The sequence below is a fragment of the Lepidochelys kempii genome, chromosome 5 (assembly GCF_965140285.1).
Source record: "Lepidochelys kempii isolate rLepKem1 chromosome 5, rLepKem1.hap1, whole genome shotgun sequence".
NCBI classification, from domain to species: Eukaryota; Metazoa; Chordata; order Testudines; family Cheloniidae; genus Lepidochelys; species Lepidochelys kempii.
In genome coordinates, this window is record NC_136384.1 from 73,033,991 (window position 1) to 73,050,864 (window position 16,874).

Below are 16,874 nucleotides of genomic sequence, written 5' to 3' on the forward strand. Positions count from 1 at the left end.
TTTTAGGTCCCAAGCCCGCAAATACTTATGCATGCACATGGGACTGCTCATGCATTTAGTTGCCTGAACAATAGGGCAAAATCCTGGTCCCATGGAAATCAGAGGGAATTTTTCCATGGATTTCAATGGGGTCTAGATTTCACCCTTAGAGTTTAGTGTCTCTGCATGTACATTAACACACACATACATATGACATCATCTTTCTTGAAATAGCTTGGGTCTTCTCTCTATTCTCTCATATTTATGCTTGCTCTCAGTTCATAGGTAGGCAGACAGAGAGAGAGGATGCCTGGAGGCATGAAGTCATGCTACATGTCTGTCTTTCAGGTCTCCAGGGAACCTGCTGCAGGTGGCCAGCAGGAAGAAAGAGGAAGAGGGGCAGAAGGACTCCGCCGCGCCTTCCCTCCAGGCTCTGCTGCTGGGGATCGCTGGACAGCTCCCCACTGGCCACTGGCAGGGCCTCCTTTGTGCTCTTACCGCCCCGGGGCCAGGCCCCACCTACTGCCACCTTTCCCGTGCAGCCGAAGACGGGGACAGGAAGAAGCGGGGCGCAAAGCCCGATGTTTCGGAAAAAGCGTAAATGTGAGCGAATCCAACGGTCTACGCTGAGGCGGGCATTGCTAGGTCCGGGGAAATCCCCGCCTCCAGTCAGGCTTCCCCATTTCTCCCTAGTTCAGAGCTTTGGGACGTGCATGCCAATGCTTCCAGTCCACATCGGGACTGCAAATCATTTAAAAAGAAAAGGAGTACTTGTGGCACCTTAGAGACTAACAAATTTATTTGAGCATAAGCTTTCGTGAGCTACAGCTCCCTTCATCGGACGCATGTTAGTCTCTAAGGTGCCACAAGTCCTCCTTTTCTGTTTGCGGATACAGACTAACAGGGCTGCGACTCTGAAACAAATCATTTAAGCATCTCAGGAAGAAGGGTCTGGAGTTGGGGGGTTATTTCTCTCCCTATAACTAACTGTTTGTGAACAGGTGCAGTCCTAGTTCCCCGTTAGAAACAGCCACACGTCCTGGCTCAACAATTCACTCCTCCAGCACTTCAGTGCAAAGGTTTTTATGGCTGCGGCCAGATCAGAACCACCATACACAGGCAGGGGCATGATCGCTGCCTCTGTCACTGTAATTCTGGGATTTCCTGTTATTCTGAATCAAATCGAGCAATCTGTTTCAAGCTATTCCCAAAATAATAACCCGGGCAGGGGAAAATTCCTGCATGCAGCCCTTTCCCCATGAGGTTAAATGAAATACAGCCGGTACCGCATTCGTATCCTATTGAAACCGATACTGTTACCTGTCAAACTTTTAGTATCATAGCTGCACCTTTTGCTAACAAGTAATTAGAGGCCACATTTCCCCCAGTTTTGGATACAAATTGGGTGGAATGAGAAATAATTTGCAGATTAATGTAAACAGGCACCAGCAAATCTTAACTGCAGAGATTTCTGAGTGCTGTGCTCGTCAGGGTTGCTGGCTGCGCTGCGCGTTGACAGCAGGTGGTCAGTACTTGCAAAGGGTTTGAAGCACCCACCGGGGCAGGGTCTAGGAGGGTGGAATATTGCTACGAATGGTGATTGTGGTTATTAATTGTGCCTTGTTGTTGCTCCGGCGGGACGATCCCTGGTGTAAGTGCCCCGAGGGAGAAGACGGAGGGACCCTTACCTGCCCGAGCAGCTCTTGCAGCACGGCTCGCCGCGCCGCGCCCCGCCCCGCCCGGGCTGCGTTGCACTGCAGGGAAGGTGGAATTCCCCGCGCAGGGGCGGAGCAGCGCTCGCGCTGGCTGGCAGCGACAGCTGCTCCCGGGATTCTCCCCGCGCCCCCTCCCGTCCCTCGCTCCTCGCCTCACGCCGCAGCTTTCCCGTCCTCCAGGTGACGTCATGCCCATTGTTTTGGTTCGCCCGACCAATCGGACTCGCCGGCTGGATTCTACGGGCGCCGGGATGGGCCCTTCGTGGCGGCGGCAGGACTCGCCACTGCCGACCGTAACGCATTGCGCAGGGTGCACCACCGCCTGGTCCTCCTGCAGCTTTAACAGCTCTGACATGGAAACGTCGCTGCAGTTCCAGCCGGGCTTCTGCTCAGAGCAGGAGCAGCAGCGCCCGCGCCCGCATTGCCAGCCGCCGCCGCCGCCGCCGGGCCAGGGCAAGCAGAGCCTGCTCCAGCAGCACAGCCCCTGCCGCCAGTGCAACAACTGCACCTACTCCGGGGCTGCGGCGGGGGACAGCCTGCCGCTGCTGCTCCGCACTTCCTCGCCCCTGTCGGGCGCTTTCAGGACCCACTCCTCGCCGCTCTCCTCCTCCGCCGCCTCCTCCAGGCAGGGCAGCCAGCTGAACGTGAGCGAGCTCACCCCCTCCAGCCATGCCGGTTCGTCCAGGCAGCCCCACCCCCACCAGTACCACCAGTGCCACCCCCCCCAGCCCCAGTACCACCAGTGCCAGAGCCGGCAGCAGCAGGCAGCCAGCCCCAGCAGCAGCGTCAGCAGCGGCAGCACCCACCCCCACCACCCCCACCAGCCGCCGCCGCCCCACCAGCGCCGGGAGAGCAACCCCTTCACCGAAATAGCCATGAGCAGCTGCAGGTACAACGGCGGCGTCATGCGGCCGCTCAGCCACCTGAGCTCGTCCCGCAGGAACCTGCAGGAGCTGGACTCCGAGTCCCAGCCGCTGCAGCCGCCGCTCTCCAGCCCCGCCGCCGCCGCCTCAGCCCCGGAGATCGTGGTGTCCAAGCCGGAGCACAACAACTCCAACAACCTGGCGCTGCACGGCCCCGGCCCCGGCCCCGGCCCCGGGGGCAGCGTGGGGGGCGGCAGCCAGAACAACAGCGGCAGCAAGTCCAGCAAGAAGAAGAACCAGAACATCGGCTACAAGCTGGGGCACCGCCGAGCGCTCTTCGAGAAGCGCAAGCGGCTCAGCGACTACGCGCTCATCTTCGGCATGTTCGGCATCGTGGTGATGGTCATCGAGACCGAGCTGTCCTGGGGCGCCTACACCAAGGTACCTGCCCCTCCCCGCTCGCCTCCCTTCCAGCGCGCTATAGCTGCCGGCCACTCTCTCACTCCTCCTGCTGCTGGGCTTGCTCTCTCCCGGGCCCCAGCCTCCTACCCTCTCTCCAAGGTCCCAGCCGCAGTTTGATCTGTCCCCTGCGGGGAGCGACTCCCACCCAGTGCATGCCCTGCAGACACGCTCCGCATTCACTTCCACTAGGCGGGCAGACACGCCTGCCAGTGTCACCAGTGTCCGTCAGGCGCTGCTCCTTTGCCACATGCCCTACAAACCTGGGAGGGGAAGGATGAGAAGGACAGCGGAGGAGGGAGAGCAGGGATTTAAGAACAATTTGAAAAGAAAAGTGTATTTTCTAAATCAGCCGTTTAAATCACCACGCTCAATTTTTCATTCTGCCAGCCAGGGTCAATTTCTTTGGATTTGCATAATGCTGTAGACTTGAGAGAAACTTTTTTTTCCTCTCGGGCTAGAGCGCTCCATCCCATTGGCAGTCCCTAGAGTAAATTGGTTTCCCAGTGGTGTTGGCTGTCCCACCTGTACTGGATCTGCTGCTGAAGCAATGACAAGTAGCCCTTTTGATTTAGGGCAGCTATTCTTCATCCTTAAAAGAGAGAAATCAAGTCAGTAATCCTGGTCTCTGTTATGCAAGATAGATTTTCCCCCATCACAGTTCAGAAGGATGAAGGACAAAAAGTCTTTTTATAAAGGTGTATGTCTTTTCATGGACACTCAAATGTTTTTCTGTTGCAGGAGTCGCTGTATTCATTAGCTCTAAAATGCCTTATTACCCTCTCCACGATTATTCTGCTTGGTCTTATTATTGTATACCACGCAAGGGAAATTCAGGTAATGTTTCACTTTATAAACTACCAAACATTGAAACTGTCGGTAATGAAAAGACTCAGTTTTCAAAAGGCATTCTTCGGTGAGTAATTACTTTTTTCCAGTATGTCAGAAAAAGTTCACTTTGTTTCTACTGAAGTTTACTGAATCTATTTCAAAGGGATCTTAAAGAGATTAAATATAATACATTGATATTCTTATTAGAAGTTATAAAAATGTCTGTAATATGCTGCATAATCATTTATTCTGAATGACTGCATAGAGTATTCTGTGCACACTTGTTGTTTTATGCTATAAGGGGAACTTTTTAGCCCAGAATTTAGAGCTATATTATGCTGATCCATACATCCTCATTAGATCACATGATTAATTGTAGAGAGACTTCAGTCACCTCTAGATATGAAGTCTTCACCATACTGCCCTAAACACTGAAGATAAGACAATAGTTGGGAAGAAAAAAGATAAATAAAACAAGCCATAGAATGTTTAAACTGTGAACAGATTTTTTTAATGCCACAGAAATTACAGGCAGTTAGTAAAGAAATGTGAGAAAAAAAGTGTAATGGTCAACTAAGTGTTGTCTTCATTAGTATTTTAAAATGTATCTTTTCAGGACTTGTAGACTTCCTTCCATAAATAAACCAAATTTTCAAATGGGATTTTGCTCAGCTAAGGAGTGAAGTATTGTATTTATAATCAAATAAGGATAATCTCCACATTAATTTTTCTTTGGTGTTTTATTCCTAGATGTATATAATCCTATTGTTATTTCTGACTATAGAGAACTTGTGGCTTAAGGCAGCAGCGAATATTTTCAAGGACAAAGAAACTTGTTTGTGTTGTATCAATTAACAGAAAGAAAAATGGAACACTTATAAAGGAACTATAATATAATTGTGGTTGCAGCTTGTTGGTCCCAGATATTAGAGAGACAAGGTCAATGGATCAACTTCTGTTGCTGCAAGAAAAGCTTTTGAGCTACAACAAAGTTGGTCCAATAAACGATATTACCTCATCCACTGTGTCGATCTAGAATATAGTTGTTATATAAGCGTAAGTACAGGCTTCTACCTGCTAATGTTAGAGTAAAAGAATACTGTTTTATCTGAGACCATTTGCAAAATAGGACCCTGATCCTGCAGTCCTTATACATGCAAAACTCCCATTTCTGAATCGGGCTCTAGTTTCTTTGCACTAAGATCATAGAGCTGGGAAGCCTGTTAATTTAATTCTTCTTGAGTAGTTGCTGTGGAAGTGTTAATATAAACTATTGGAGGACTTAAGAAAAATAGAAAAAAATAAGTTGATATTTCTGTAATGCAGAGTTCTTTCCCCTCCACCCCAGTGTTTCTCATAATGAAAACTGTAGAAGTATGTTATGTAAAAATGTACTTAAAAACGACCTTCCTAGATATTTCAGTTTCTGTATGCAATTCTGTTAAGAAACTTTAAATAGAAAATATAAAGAAATTTTAAGATAAAATCAGTTTGAAAAAATTTGAGTTAATTTTCCAAACTACAGTAAAATAAAAATTTTAAAAGTACTCAAACATTTGTTCATTAAATAATCGCCATGACTAGATGATTTAGATTTAGATTATTGCCCTCCCCCAAAAAAACAACTCACAACCCTAACCAAAATAAATAATAATAATAAAAAAGCCCTAACATTTCTGAAGTTTGGAGAAGTCAATGTTTTGTAGAGAAATGTGCCTACAATTGAATTGATAAGGGAACTCTAATCTACAACAAATCTAAAAAATATACCACTGATTTTGTCCTAGGATTTTGATTAGTACTGATTGTTTAGAAAGACTGTAGATTTACATTTGTCCGCTAAATTTTTGCAAATAATAATTGCTACAGCTGGTAATAAAGCTGGAGCTTGTGCGTCTTTCTGTATGTGTCTTCTCCAGTTGTTAACAAAATATAAAATAATCCAGGACTTCTGTTCTTCGGCTTATATATATGAAATCAAAGACCTTACAGTAAGGTTGCCAACAGCCCCTTATTACAAGGGATGTCCCTTATTTTTTTTTTATCTCTGTACAGCAAGAAATACCCCTGGTGAATGTAGGTGAGTACTGCTGCTTATTATTATTAATAAATAATGTCGGGGCGGGGAAGGGGCTAAGAAAACAGTCCCTTATTTTTGAAATACAATGTTGGCAACCCTACCTTACAGTGCCTCATTTGTTTTTCTGGTTGGTAATAAACAAAAATGCAACTTTGGTTGCATTTCTGTGAGTTCTTCTGGATTTAGTGACCCTCTTAGAAAGCTTCCCAGTAAATGACATGATATAGAATGAGTAACACCATCTACTAGCTTAATCAAAGTTAATATAGTTTAACACTGCCTGACAGCATTAAAACTAAAAACATACTTAGTTGCAAAATAGTGATACGGTTTCTTTTCATCAGGAAGGTACTATAGGCTGCCAATAGACATTGTAGGGTTCTGGATAAACTGCAGATCTTCAGGGCTCAGTTTATTTACCTGGATAACGAAGAAGGAGATCAACATGGGAAAGGGCACTATACCACTTTTAAGCTGACAACATTAAATATCCTCCTTATTTAGAGACAACCTACTTAAAACTTTTTATTCACCTTTCCGTAAAAAACAAACAAAAGCAACATAAATAGCCATATAAGTAGCAAATAATAACTGGATGTATAAGTGAATGTTACACTTCATGTCTGAATACAGTGGACACAATTTAAATATTTTGGCTTGTAACAGAAATGGTGAAATCTATTCTTCAATTATTGTTCCATGAAAAATATTGCATAATCCTACTAACAGTAGATTTAAAGAAGATCAAATTTTTATCCATCTGTTTTCTGAAGGGACATCTATAGTGTCAAATTTTTAACTTCTGTTAACTTCAATGACAGTTTATCTTGAGTGAGGACTATAGGATTATATTTATAGAGCTGTGCATACTTGACAATGAAGGTTTTATTGTTTGGTTGTTTTTTTTCTGGAGGCTTGTTTCAATTAACTATTTGTTAAAAGAAAAGGAGTACTTGTGGCACCTTAGAGACTAACAAATTTATTTGAGCATAAGCTTTCGTGAGCTTCAGCTTACTTCATCAGATGCATCCGATGAAGTGAGCTGTAGCTCACGAAAGCTTATGCGCAAATAAATTTGTTAGTCTCTAAGGTGCCACAAGTACTCCTTTTCTTTTTGCGGTTACAGACTATCACAGCTGCTACTCTGAAACCTGTCACTATTTGTGTAAACCTAATCTCAGATGAGGATTAGAATGGAATCAATGCCCAAACACAGAAGTGTTGAGACTGTGCTAGTCAGTACAGTGCAAATTAACAGGAACTCGTTGAGTTAGCAAACAATATTCTGGGGATTGGAAGAATATCCATATTCTCTGTTTGTAGTGTGATACGTTTTACAATTGGAGGGAAGCAACGCTACTTGGAAATAAGAGGTATTTGTTCGACAAAACATGATGCAGAGTATTTTGTGACAAATGATGAAAGTTTACAGATTGTTTCTGCTCTCAGAAGTTCTCTTGACGGCACCTGATGGCCTAAAATGCCTACTAGCTGGAATCAAAATTTCTTCTTCATTTTCAATGACATATTCCCTTGAGCTACTGCTAATGGGAAGTCTGAACAATGTGTGGTTCAGTCCTTCACTGTATTGGAGGTGAATGTGTGCTACCAATTTAAATGTCTGTTCTGATGTATTCTGATAGTAAAACAGTCAAACTGGCAATAAAGCTAAACTTTGCAGCTTGCCTGTCCAGACCTCACAAGGATTCTATCTTAAGGATGTTTGGTAAGCGGGTTTTAATAGAATTATGAGGTTCCTTCACAAAGTTATTTTATGGAGGAAATTTTATATTACAGCCTTGGTTGAGCTGATACATGTTAGAGTATTATTTTGTTAGACCATGTATTCAATAGTGAGAATGCAGAAGGGCAGCAGTTCCTTGTGCCATAGCTTGGTTTATTCTCCTTCAGCACCGCAGACAGCACCATATATTGGAAATTCTCTTGGCAGTGCTTGGCTGTGATGCTTTACGTCCTGGTGTTCTAAACAGAAGCTATATGTAAACATCATTTATAAAGAATTTTCAGTTTCCATTTAAAAATGCTCCTGGAAATGCAAGGTTTAAATACATTTTTATTGGCTTTTGATATTAACTGAATAGAAATTCATGATTTTTGAATGCACATTAAGTCTTGCATTCTAAACCCATTAGCAAAACAAATTCATTTTTATGCTCCAATAAATGTACATATATCAAGGCTTCCTGAATACTACATTTCTAGAGTATTAGGAAAAGGATGATGTTTGCATGTTTTGCAGCCTTTTTAAAGTGTTTTTTAAACAAATACGTTTTTGAAATAGACTTTCAGTGATTGAGTTAGTGTATTATAAAAATGTTTATTTTTAAACTCTCAATGGGTAAAGGGGGATCTATTACAATAATTTATTAAATTTCTAACTGTTATGTTAAAGCTAGCACAAATTAGCTGGATCCAGGACATTTTAAAGGTGAGGATCATACTTTATTCTTAGCTTATGTCTTTGTGAACAAGGCAAGAACATCAGGAGTCAAAGATATAGACAGCCTTAACACTGAGTTTTTTTCATTTGTCTCATATCCATAATGCTATGAAAACATTTTAGTTGGGAGATTATGAAATATGCATTAGCATCCCTATCCAGGCTAAAGAAGGCTCAGTGACTTTTGGCCCATGAAAGATCCATAAACCTTCTAGTTTCTTCAAAGAAACTGTTCTCTGTTTGGAGGAGAAAGTATGTCTCCATGGGGAAAGCATACTCAATGTTGTCACTAGAGTCCTGACACAGGATAGCTGCTTCCCTGGCTGCAAAAGTCTGCTATGGAAGTTTTTGAGATCGGTAGGGTGAGAATAATAAACTTTATTTTTATTGGCCAGAGACAAACTAGTGGCCCATCATTCTAAGGCTTATCTAATATCCCACTGAGGAACTGGGAACCTGTATAATGGAGACAGAAACTCTCCAGGGCTAGTGGTTTACTTTTACAATTATACATCATAATTTATGGGATAATCTTTTCTATATGGACTTTTAGTTTAAATAGAATGTTTACTTTAAAGTTATAAACCCAAGAAAACTGTGGGAGAATGAATGAATGAAAATAATGAACCTTGAGAGATGCTGTACACATTAAATTATGATGATTGAGGCAATTTTGATTTCTCCTTTCTTTTTATTTTAAATAAAGCTGTAATAAGTTTAACTATAGGGTTCTAAATTTTGCCACCTTTGTACATATTGAATGAAATGAGACATAATCTCTATGATTTCTGGTATGCACTACATACCACATATCATTTAGCAGTGCTTTACTTATAAAGGGTCTGCACACACAGAGGTTCTTACATTATTGATATAATGGAATGGTAATATATCATTGCTTGCTGGGTGGACAGAGCTGCACCACAAATTAATTATGTGTGTTGCTGTTGGTTTACCACAAAATGGGATTGTTGGCATTTCTTGACCTGTCATGCATGCACAGCATAAGTGTGTGTGGCAGGAAGGCCAATATGGGCAGAAGCCACCAACAAGAAATTGGGAAAGCTATGGGTGGAGGGAGACAGGAATTTTTATTCAACATTGATTCAGCATAAGGTAAATAAAAAGCACATTGGCTAAATTGTCTGCAATACTTCATTTTTAGGACTAGCAGCTTCTGATTCCAGAGCTGACCTTTATAAGTCTTTAGTGACAGTATTAAATGTTTTTTCTTTTTGAGCATTTGGTTGAAAGTTTTGAGGAAAAGGAAATAGCTCAGATGAATTTCATCGTTACTGTCTCATTTGATGAATGAGACAGCTAAAAATAAAGAATACTAGAATGGCAAAAGTTGCCCTGTCAATTGCAGTTAGTACAGTGTCAACCATGTCAAGAATGTGGAAATGTAATTGGGCATTGAATCACTGTGGTTTTTTTTCCATTACTGAGCAGTTAGATAGTTCAGTGTGTCTGAAATAGAATTTGATTAGGGCTGTCAATTAATCACAGTTAACTCAAGCAATTAAACAAATTAACTAGATTTTAAAAAATCACAATTAATCGTGAGATAGAAAATAATCACAATTAATTGCAGTCTTAATCACACTGTTAAACAATAAGGGAATACCAATTTAAATTTATTTTACATATTTTAGATGTTTTTCTACATTTTCAATGTTATTGATTTCAATTACATCACAGAATACAGTGTACATTGCTCACTTTATATTATTATTTTTGTTTACAAATATTTACACTGTAAAAAGGATTAACAAAAGAAATAGTATCTTTCTGTTCATTTCATACAGCTACTGTAATGAATGAATGTGCAACTTACAAATGTAGAATTTTTTTTTACAAAACTGCACTCAAAACCAAAACAATGTACAATTTTAGAGCTTACAAGTCCACTCAGTCCTACTTCTTGTTCAGCCAATCGCTAAGACAAACAAGTTTGTTTACATTTACGGGAGATACTGCTGCCCACTTCTTATTTACAGTGTCACCTGAAGTGGGAACATGCATTCACATGGCACTGTTGTAGCCAGCGTTGCAAGGTAGTTACATGCCAGATATACTGAACGTTCGTATGCCTCTTCATGCTTCTACCACCATTCCAGAAGACATACTTCCATGTTGAATTAAAATTGGTATTCGATTATTGTCTAACAATGTGATTAAAACTGTGATTAATCATGATTTTTTTTTAATCTTGTGATTAATTGTGATTTTTTTTATCATTTGACAACCCTAAATCTGATAAAGTAAGGAAAAGGCTAACATGAAAATTTTGGGTTGGTTTCCTTCTGCTGCTTTGTGATCCTAAAATACACAAATGAATAGGATACATTAAAAAGGAATTATTGGTAGTTTTTGCTGATTCTATTTTTGGAATTAATTATTTATTGCAAAAATGGATAAGGCATCTGATATACAATGTGTAAGGCACTCATTCTATGTATACACAGTATGTTGCCAAATACTATTTACGTAATTTGAACAGCAATGTATAACATGATTAAAACTTGTTCTTCCAAGATAGAGAACATAATGTTGAATTATGTTGACTGTAATGATGTTGAAATTCATAATTTGTACAGGGAAAATTTTCATAGCAATGCATGAGAAATTAGACATGTTACTCTGATATTACTGGAGGTGGCATTGCCTTTTTTTCTCAGAGCTAGATGCAGCTCAGACCTTATTCTCACAAAACTCACCACAAAGCAAATTTTTATTGTTAGACGGGGTCATGGTGCAATGAAGTTTGAGAACCTCTGTGTAGGCTGAATAGATTATTTCCCTTCGTTTGTCAAATCAACACTATTGAGTAATTATTTAAAGCCTGATCTGTATGTATTTTAAGTGTTCCATCCAATCTGATCATCTTCCTCTTTCTAACTGAGACCAGCTATAGCCTGATTTTTCAAAGGTATAAAGCACCCATATCTCCTGTTGACTTTAATAGAAATTGTAGGTTCTCGACACCTCTGAATATCAGATCATTGTAATCCATATATAAAAAAGAGGGACTGAGGTGATGGGAAAGAACAATGTAACCTGGTCTAGGCTTCCAACTAACGTTAATTGAATGAGAGTTCTGAGGTCTAATAAGCTTATATTCAAGGACGCTCATCTGCAATAATTTCTTTTATCAGATAAATGGACCATTGAAGAACTGAATGATTATAAAAACAACTAGCCTTGTTCATCCAAGTGCACCATTTGAGCTTCTTTCATGTGTGGCTGTCATAATGATGGCCGAGCTAGTGTAATTACTATTTGCCACAGCATGAACAACTGGCAAGAATATTAATTATTACACAAGTTGGAAGCAAAACAATTTGGAAACTGAGGGTCAGATCCTCAACTTGTATGAATTGTTCAATTGCACTCAATGGAGCTATGACAATTTACACCAGCTGACGCTGTGACCCATAAGCTACAGGGTGAACAGCATAAAAATTTAAAGGTAAGTATAGACAATAGGCCTGAGTCTGCTCTCATTCACTTCCGTGCAGCTTTTTCTGTTTTACATCAATTTAAGTGAAGTCAGTGAAGTGGAGTCAGGCCCAACAAATGTAGAATACATTTCTGCGATTTGATTTATGAAATGTATGTCTGGTCTACTAACTGTGGTGTTCTGGCCTTTGAATTTGATTTGATGTATATGTGTATAATTAACTTGAGAGGGGGCCAGAACAGGAATAGCAGCTTCGACAGAGCTTCCACAGCATCTGGCCAACTTTAGTCAGTATAATTAACCCTCACTACCAATATAATCCAATCATAGGAGCTGAGTTTTTCTTTTCCCTGGGAGTTCTCCACCCCTGCTCTCTCCCAAGGCTCCACCTCCTCCCCCAGGGCCCCACCTTTGCTCTGCCCTGTCCCCCAGGGCCCTGCCCTCGCTCTACCTCTTCCCACCCCCACTCTGCCGCCTCCTTGAGGGCCCTGCCCACTCTCTGCCCTCTCCTAGCCTCCAATCAGTTTTTTGGTGGTGCCCTGATCAACTGATTGGGGGTGCCACCAAACAGCTGTGGCTGGTGGTTGCTAAGCATTTTTTCCATGGGTGCTCTAGGGCTGGAGTACCATGGAGTCAGCACCTATGAATGCAATCCCTTTTTTTATTCTCATTCTAAAGGATGAACCATTTTAATATTTTGGACTTGTGTAATTAGTCTTAAATAAAATTTAAGTTACCTCTAACAGAAGAGGCATTAGAGAGGATGTGCTATAATTAATTTTGTAGTTTAGTTTTGGATAAGCTGGATGTATTGGCTAATAACAATGCTTTCCTTATTTACCTTTTCATCTGTTTTTAATACTGTTTTGGGGTAGCAAAAACAAGAGTCAGATTTGTTTGAACCAAGTGAAGTAGAACGCTAGTCTGTTGAAAAAAGAAGAGAAACAGCTCATGACTGAACAGAGAAAATCAGTATTCAATATCAAATATTGCTCCTTGTTTTAATAGTATTTAATTTTTTTGTAATTTTACAAAACCTATTACATTTGACAGGTGGATGAGAAAAGTCCAGTCTGAAAATTTGGTCTATGCAATATTTAACCATTTTACTTTTAGTAGCTTATGTATTTTCACTGTGACTAGGTAGGTCAACTTTGTCATGTTACTTTAATTTTAGAAAATTTATTGAAACAAACTTCATAGTTGCCACTGGGTCACATTTCATTTTTATAGAACATCTTTCTGGTTTAGAAAGTATTCTTGTGTTAGAGAATAGTAAAACATGAAGCACTTGCTGTCACTTAGGATCAATTTGTTTTAAGCTAGACTTATGCAACTGAAGATACCAATAGTTTGTTTTATGTATCCACCCTGTGTATACCCTTTTTAAATATTGCTGTTGAGTATATGATACATTTCTCTTCTACTCTTCAGTAGAACAATCCCTGAAATTGACCTCATTGATCAGTGTCAAACTAGACCCTCAAAAAACTAAGTTTTACATTTACCTTTTTAAAAAACTTCATTTTAAAGAAAAGAAAACAAGTTGGGAGTTCATTCAAGGCCTGATAATGAAATGTGTTGTGAGACATACAGTGCTGAGTGCCTCCTACAATGTGCAGAGTTGTCTCAGCTCCCATTCATTTGGTGAAGTTGTGGTCACTCAGCACCTTGCAGAACTGAATTCTTATTGAAGGAGTAGCCCATTCTTCTTATGAATAACCTTCAGCACAGCTGGCTTTGCTCCATACTGATTAAGACCAGGAGCTATGGCCTACATGATTTTTTAGTTTAAAACAGCAACATGTGTTTATATTTTAAAAGCCGTTAGGTTTCTTTATTTTAAATATTTTTATTAAGAGTCCTTTATATTTTGTGTATCTTTCTCTCTTAAAAAGTAGATATATTCTTAAAAATAACTCTATTAAAATTGCACCTTCTTATACTACAGATGTGCTTCATTCATGTGTTCAGAGCCATATCTGATGACTTAAGTGGAAAAACAGAAATTTCTACTTGTGTGAACACCTCAGAGCCCACATAGTGAGCTGAAGTTTATCCCTTGAGCATTATCAACAGAATTGTTTACTATGTTACAATCAGTTGCACCTGAGCAAACCCATTGACGGCAATAAGACAGCACAGGTGTCACTGGAGGCATAACCAGAAAATAAAGGTGTTGCACAGGTGTAACTGAAGCTGTAATTTGGTTTGCAGAACATTAATTACTGGTGATAATGCTTTAGAAGGAAGAAACCCAGCTTGACTCTCAGAGCCTAGGTTTTCAGGAGTGGGGAGGATGGTAGCGATTTTGTATAATGAGCATGTTTTTGTTATGGAAATAATTGGAAGACAAAAGTATATGACCCCACAATGACATTTTTGCAGAGTCACTTTTTTGAGTAAAACTATGTTCTAATTTTCTCATCTGCAGTATGTCATAAGTATTTCATCTGCTGAGATATGAAATGTATAAGTTGTCACGTGTCAAATTGAATTTTGGTAAAGATTTTTGCTTTGAACTGTTTAAATGGTAGCTGCATGTCTTCCATGAACAGTTAAAGATGTAACCACCTTACCTCCACAGGTTGGTATAGGGTGTGTGTGTGTGTGTGTGTGAGAGAGCGTATAAAGTATGAAAAAAAACTGAGTACATTGTAAATAATATGCTTTTCGCTGTCAAAGTGACTTCAAAAAGTCAGGTTTCAGAGTAGCAGCCGTGTTAGTCTGTATCCGCAAAAAGAAAAGGAGTACTTGTGGCACCTTAGAGACTAATCAATTTATTTAAGCGTAAGCGTTCGTGAGCTACAGCTCACTTCATCGGATGCATTCAGTGGAAAATACAGTGGGGAGATTTTATATACACAGAGAACATGAAACAATGGGTGTTACCATACACACTGTAACAAGAGTGATCAGATAAGGTGAGATGTGGGTTCTACACATCTTCTGCCCCCACCCCCTGATGGTCATAACTCACCTTACCTGATCACTCTTGTTACGGTGTGTATGGTGACACCCATTGTTTCATGTTCTCTGTGTATATAAAATCTCCCCACTGTATTTTCCACTGCATGCATCCGATGAAGTGAGCTGTAGCTCACGAAAGCTTATGCTCAGATAAATTTGTTAGTCTCTAAGGTGCCACAAGTACTCCTTTTCTTTTTTCAAACGTCAGTTAAGCCTCTCAATGCTTTTGTGAATTAAATAATTATAGTTATCTGCCATTTCATAGATGGGAAAACTGAGGCAAGCAGTTTGATTTTTCCAGGGCAAAAGAAGAAATTGTTGTGAGAGCTACGACTGGAACTCAGTATTTTCTGGCAGCCAGTCCTGTGCTCAGTGAGATACATGCCATTGAAATGAGAGGCATATCATACAAATATGACTTTGGCTGCAATATGACACTTAGACTGTGACATACAATAAAATAATACTCTCATGAATGTGCCATAGTCAGGAAGCATGTCTATAGCATAACTCACTGTAACTGATATGGCATATGGTACACACTACATCCCCTACAACTTAATGTTGCAATGCAAAAGATTCAGTGATATTGTATTACTGGGCTATGTTGGTCAGTGTTAGGATGCATTCTAATAGTATAATGTTGAAAATCTCCATGAGTCACTAGACTGCTGTTATGAGCATCTGTTCAAGCCTCCTTGGCATTTTGATGCCTTTCACGGGACACTATCTTAGGCAGTCTTTCTTTACACACTCTTGACCAATATATGTGATATATTGGACTACAATTGTGGGCCAGTGCTTCAACTTTAATTTCTCGTGAAACACTTCAGTGTGCTTCAGATAACGAATGCTGTTGCTGATAGGAAGACAATTATACTATCAGGTAAGTCCGTTGACGAGGAGCCTATGGTGTGATTACAGCCTGGTGTTGAGGCACCTTGTTTTAACACCGTAGCACCAATCTTTTAAAGTGGCCTTGACCCAATTTCTAAAATTGTCCCCACAGATTTTGCATGTGCAGAACCCACATCTCAGACTGTAAATTGTTCAGGACAAAGTCTATGTGTTCATATATGTCTGGACAGCTCCTAACATGTTGAGTCACCTAGTGAAATATAAATAGTAAATAGAAATAACAATTTGCACTTGCAAATTTTGTAGTTAGCCATCAAACAGCTTTCACTGGCAACACTTCAGGGGCTATTTTTGAAGATCCCCGATATTAGTTTAATCCCAGATATGGGAGTTGCTGTCAGCTGCACACCAACGTGAGGTGTGTCATGGCAAAACATTACCACAGAGTGAGGTTTGCATTTATGAAAGTGCATAAACGGGTGGGAATCATATTGCCCTTTTATCTTACAAAGTCATCAGTTTGGGACATTAGCATTTTCTTCTTCAAAAGGCATTATGACACAATAAGGGCCTGATTCTTTTAGTGCTCTTTTTCATTGCAGTCAGTATTTCTGTGCAAGGAGCTGATCTAACTCAAATTCTTGACTGTAGAGTGCAGCTGAAGTAACTGGGTTGTGCACAAAGGATAGGCTGATGGAGAAGAGAGCCTCTGTCATCCAAACTGCAGTAAGGTAGAACAGCTTCTCTTTGGTCACTACTATATAAATTTGTCACTCTCCTGATCCACCCACTGGGGTACTGCATTGTATTGCCTCCTGTTCAGGGCTGGTCTGTAATAACACAGGATGGCACTAAGTTGTGTCTTGCATCCAGTTTGGTATGAACAATTTCCATTCTGTTGTGAGCTCTCAAATGATGGTTTGAGACAGCAAAGTCAAATGAAGGATTTCTGTACAATGAAAACCTGCATTTCACATTTGGTTGTCAGATAAGAAAAAATTGTGATTTATCTGTTGGTATTTTGTAGCCATATATACTTGGACATGTACCTGCTTCCCAAAGGTAGTATGGGACACCACTGGCTGAGTAGAGCCAAAAGAGAAAATTAGCAGTGAAGGGACAGTGCTGGCAAACCACAGTTTTCTACTGCCGTTTGGTAGAAAGAAACAGAAGACCCTGAGCAATTTTTATTTTC

At 40.6% G+C, this 16,874-nt stretch overlaps 1 protein-coding gene and 1 long non-coding RNA gene across 5 annotated transcripts in view; one reads left to right on the forward strand and one right to left on the reverse strand.

Moving 5' to 3' along the window:
• The window catches only part of LOC140911512 (uncharacterized), a 101,723-nt gene extending 99,916 nt beyond the window's left edge, over nucleotides 1–1,807 (reverse strand). Inside the window, exon 1 of the long non-coding RNA XR_012159003.1 lies at nucleotides 1,668–1,807. This is a non-coding gene — a long non-coding RNA (uncharacterized LOC140911512). The remainder of the gene's footprint in view (nucleotides 1–1,667) is intronic.
• Nucleotides 1,808–1,882: 75 nt separating this feature from the next.
• KCNN2 (potassium calcium-activated channel subfamily N member 2) overlaps nucleotides 1,883–16,874 on the forward strand; it is a 108,469-nt gene continuing 93,477 nt past the window's right edge. For 2 of the 4 annotated variants that reach the window (XM_078852847.1, XM_078852848.1), the window contains exons 1-2: nucleotides 1,932–2,998; nucleotides 3,758–3,853. In XM_078852847.1, coding sequence (XP_078708973.1) covers nucleotides 1,946–2,998; nucleotides 3,758–3,853 — 1,149 coding nt within the window. In that variant the 5' untranslated portion in view covers nucleotides 1,932–1,945. Of the gene's footprint in view, nucleotides 2,999–3,757; nucleotides 3,854–5,908; nucleotides 5,928–16,874 lie in introns of those variants that run through there. The other 2 variants (XM_073344727.2, XM_073344728.2) reach the window with 2 other exon arrangements.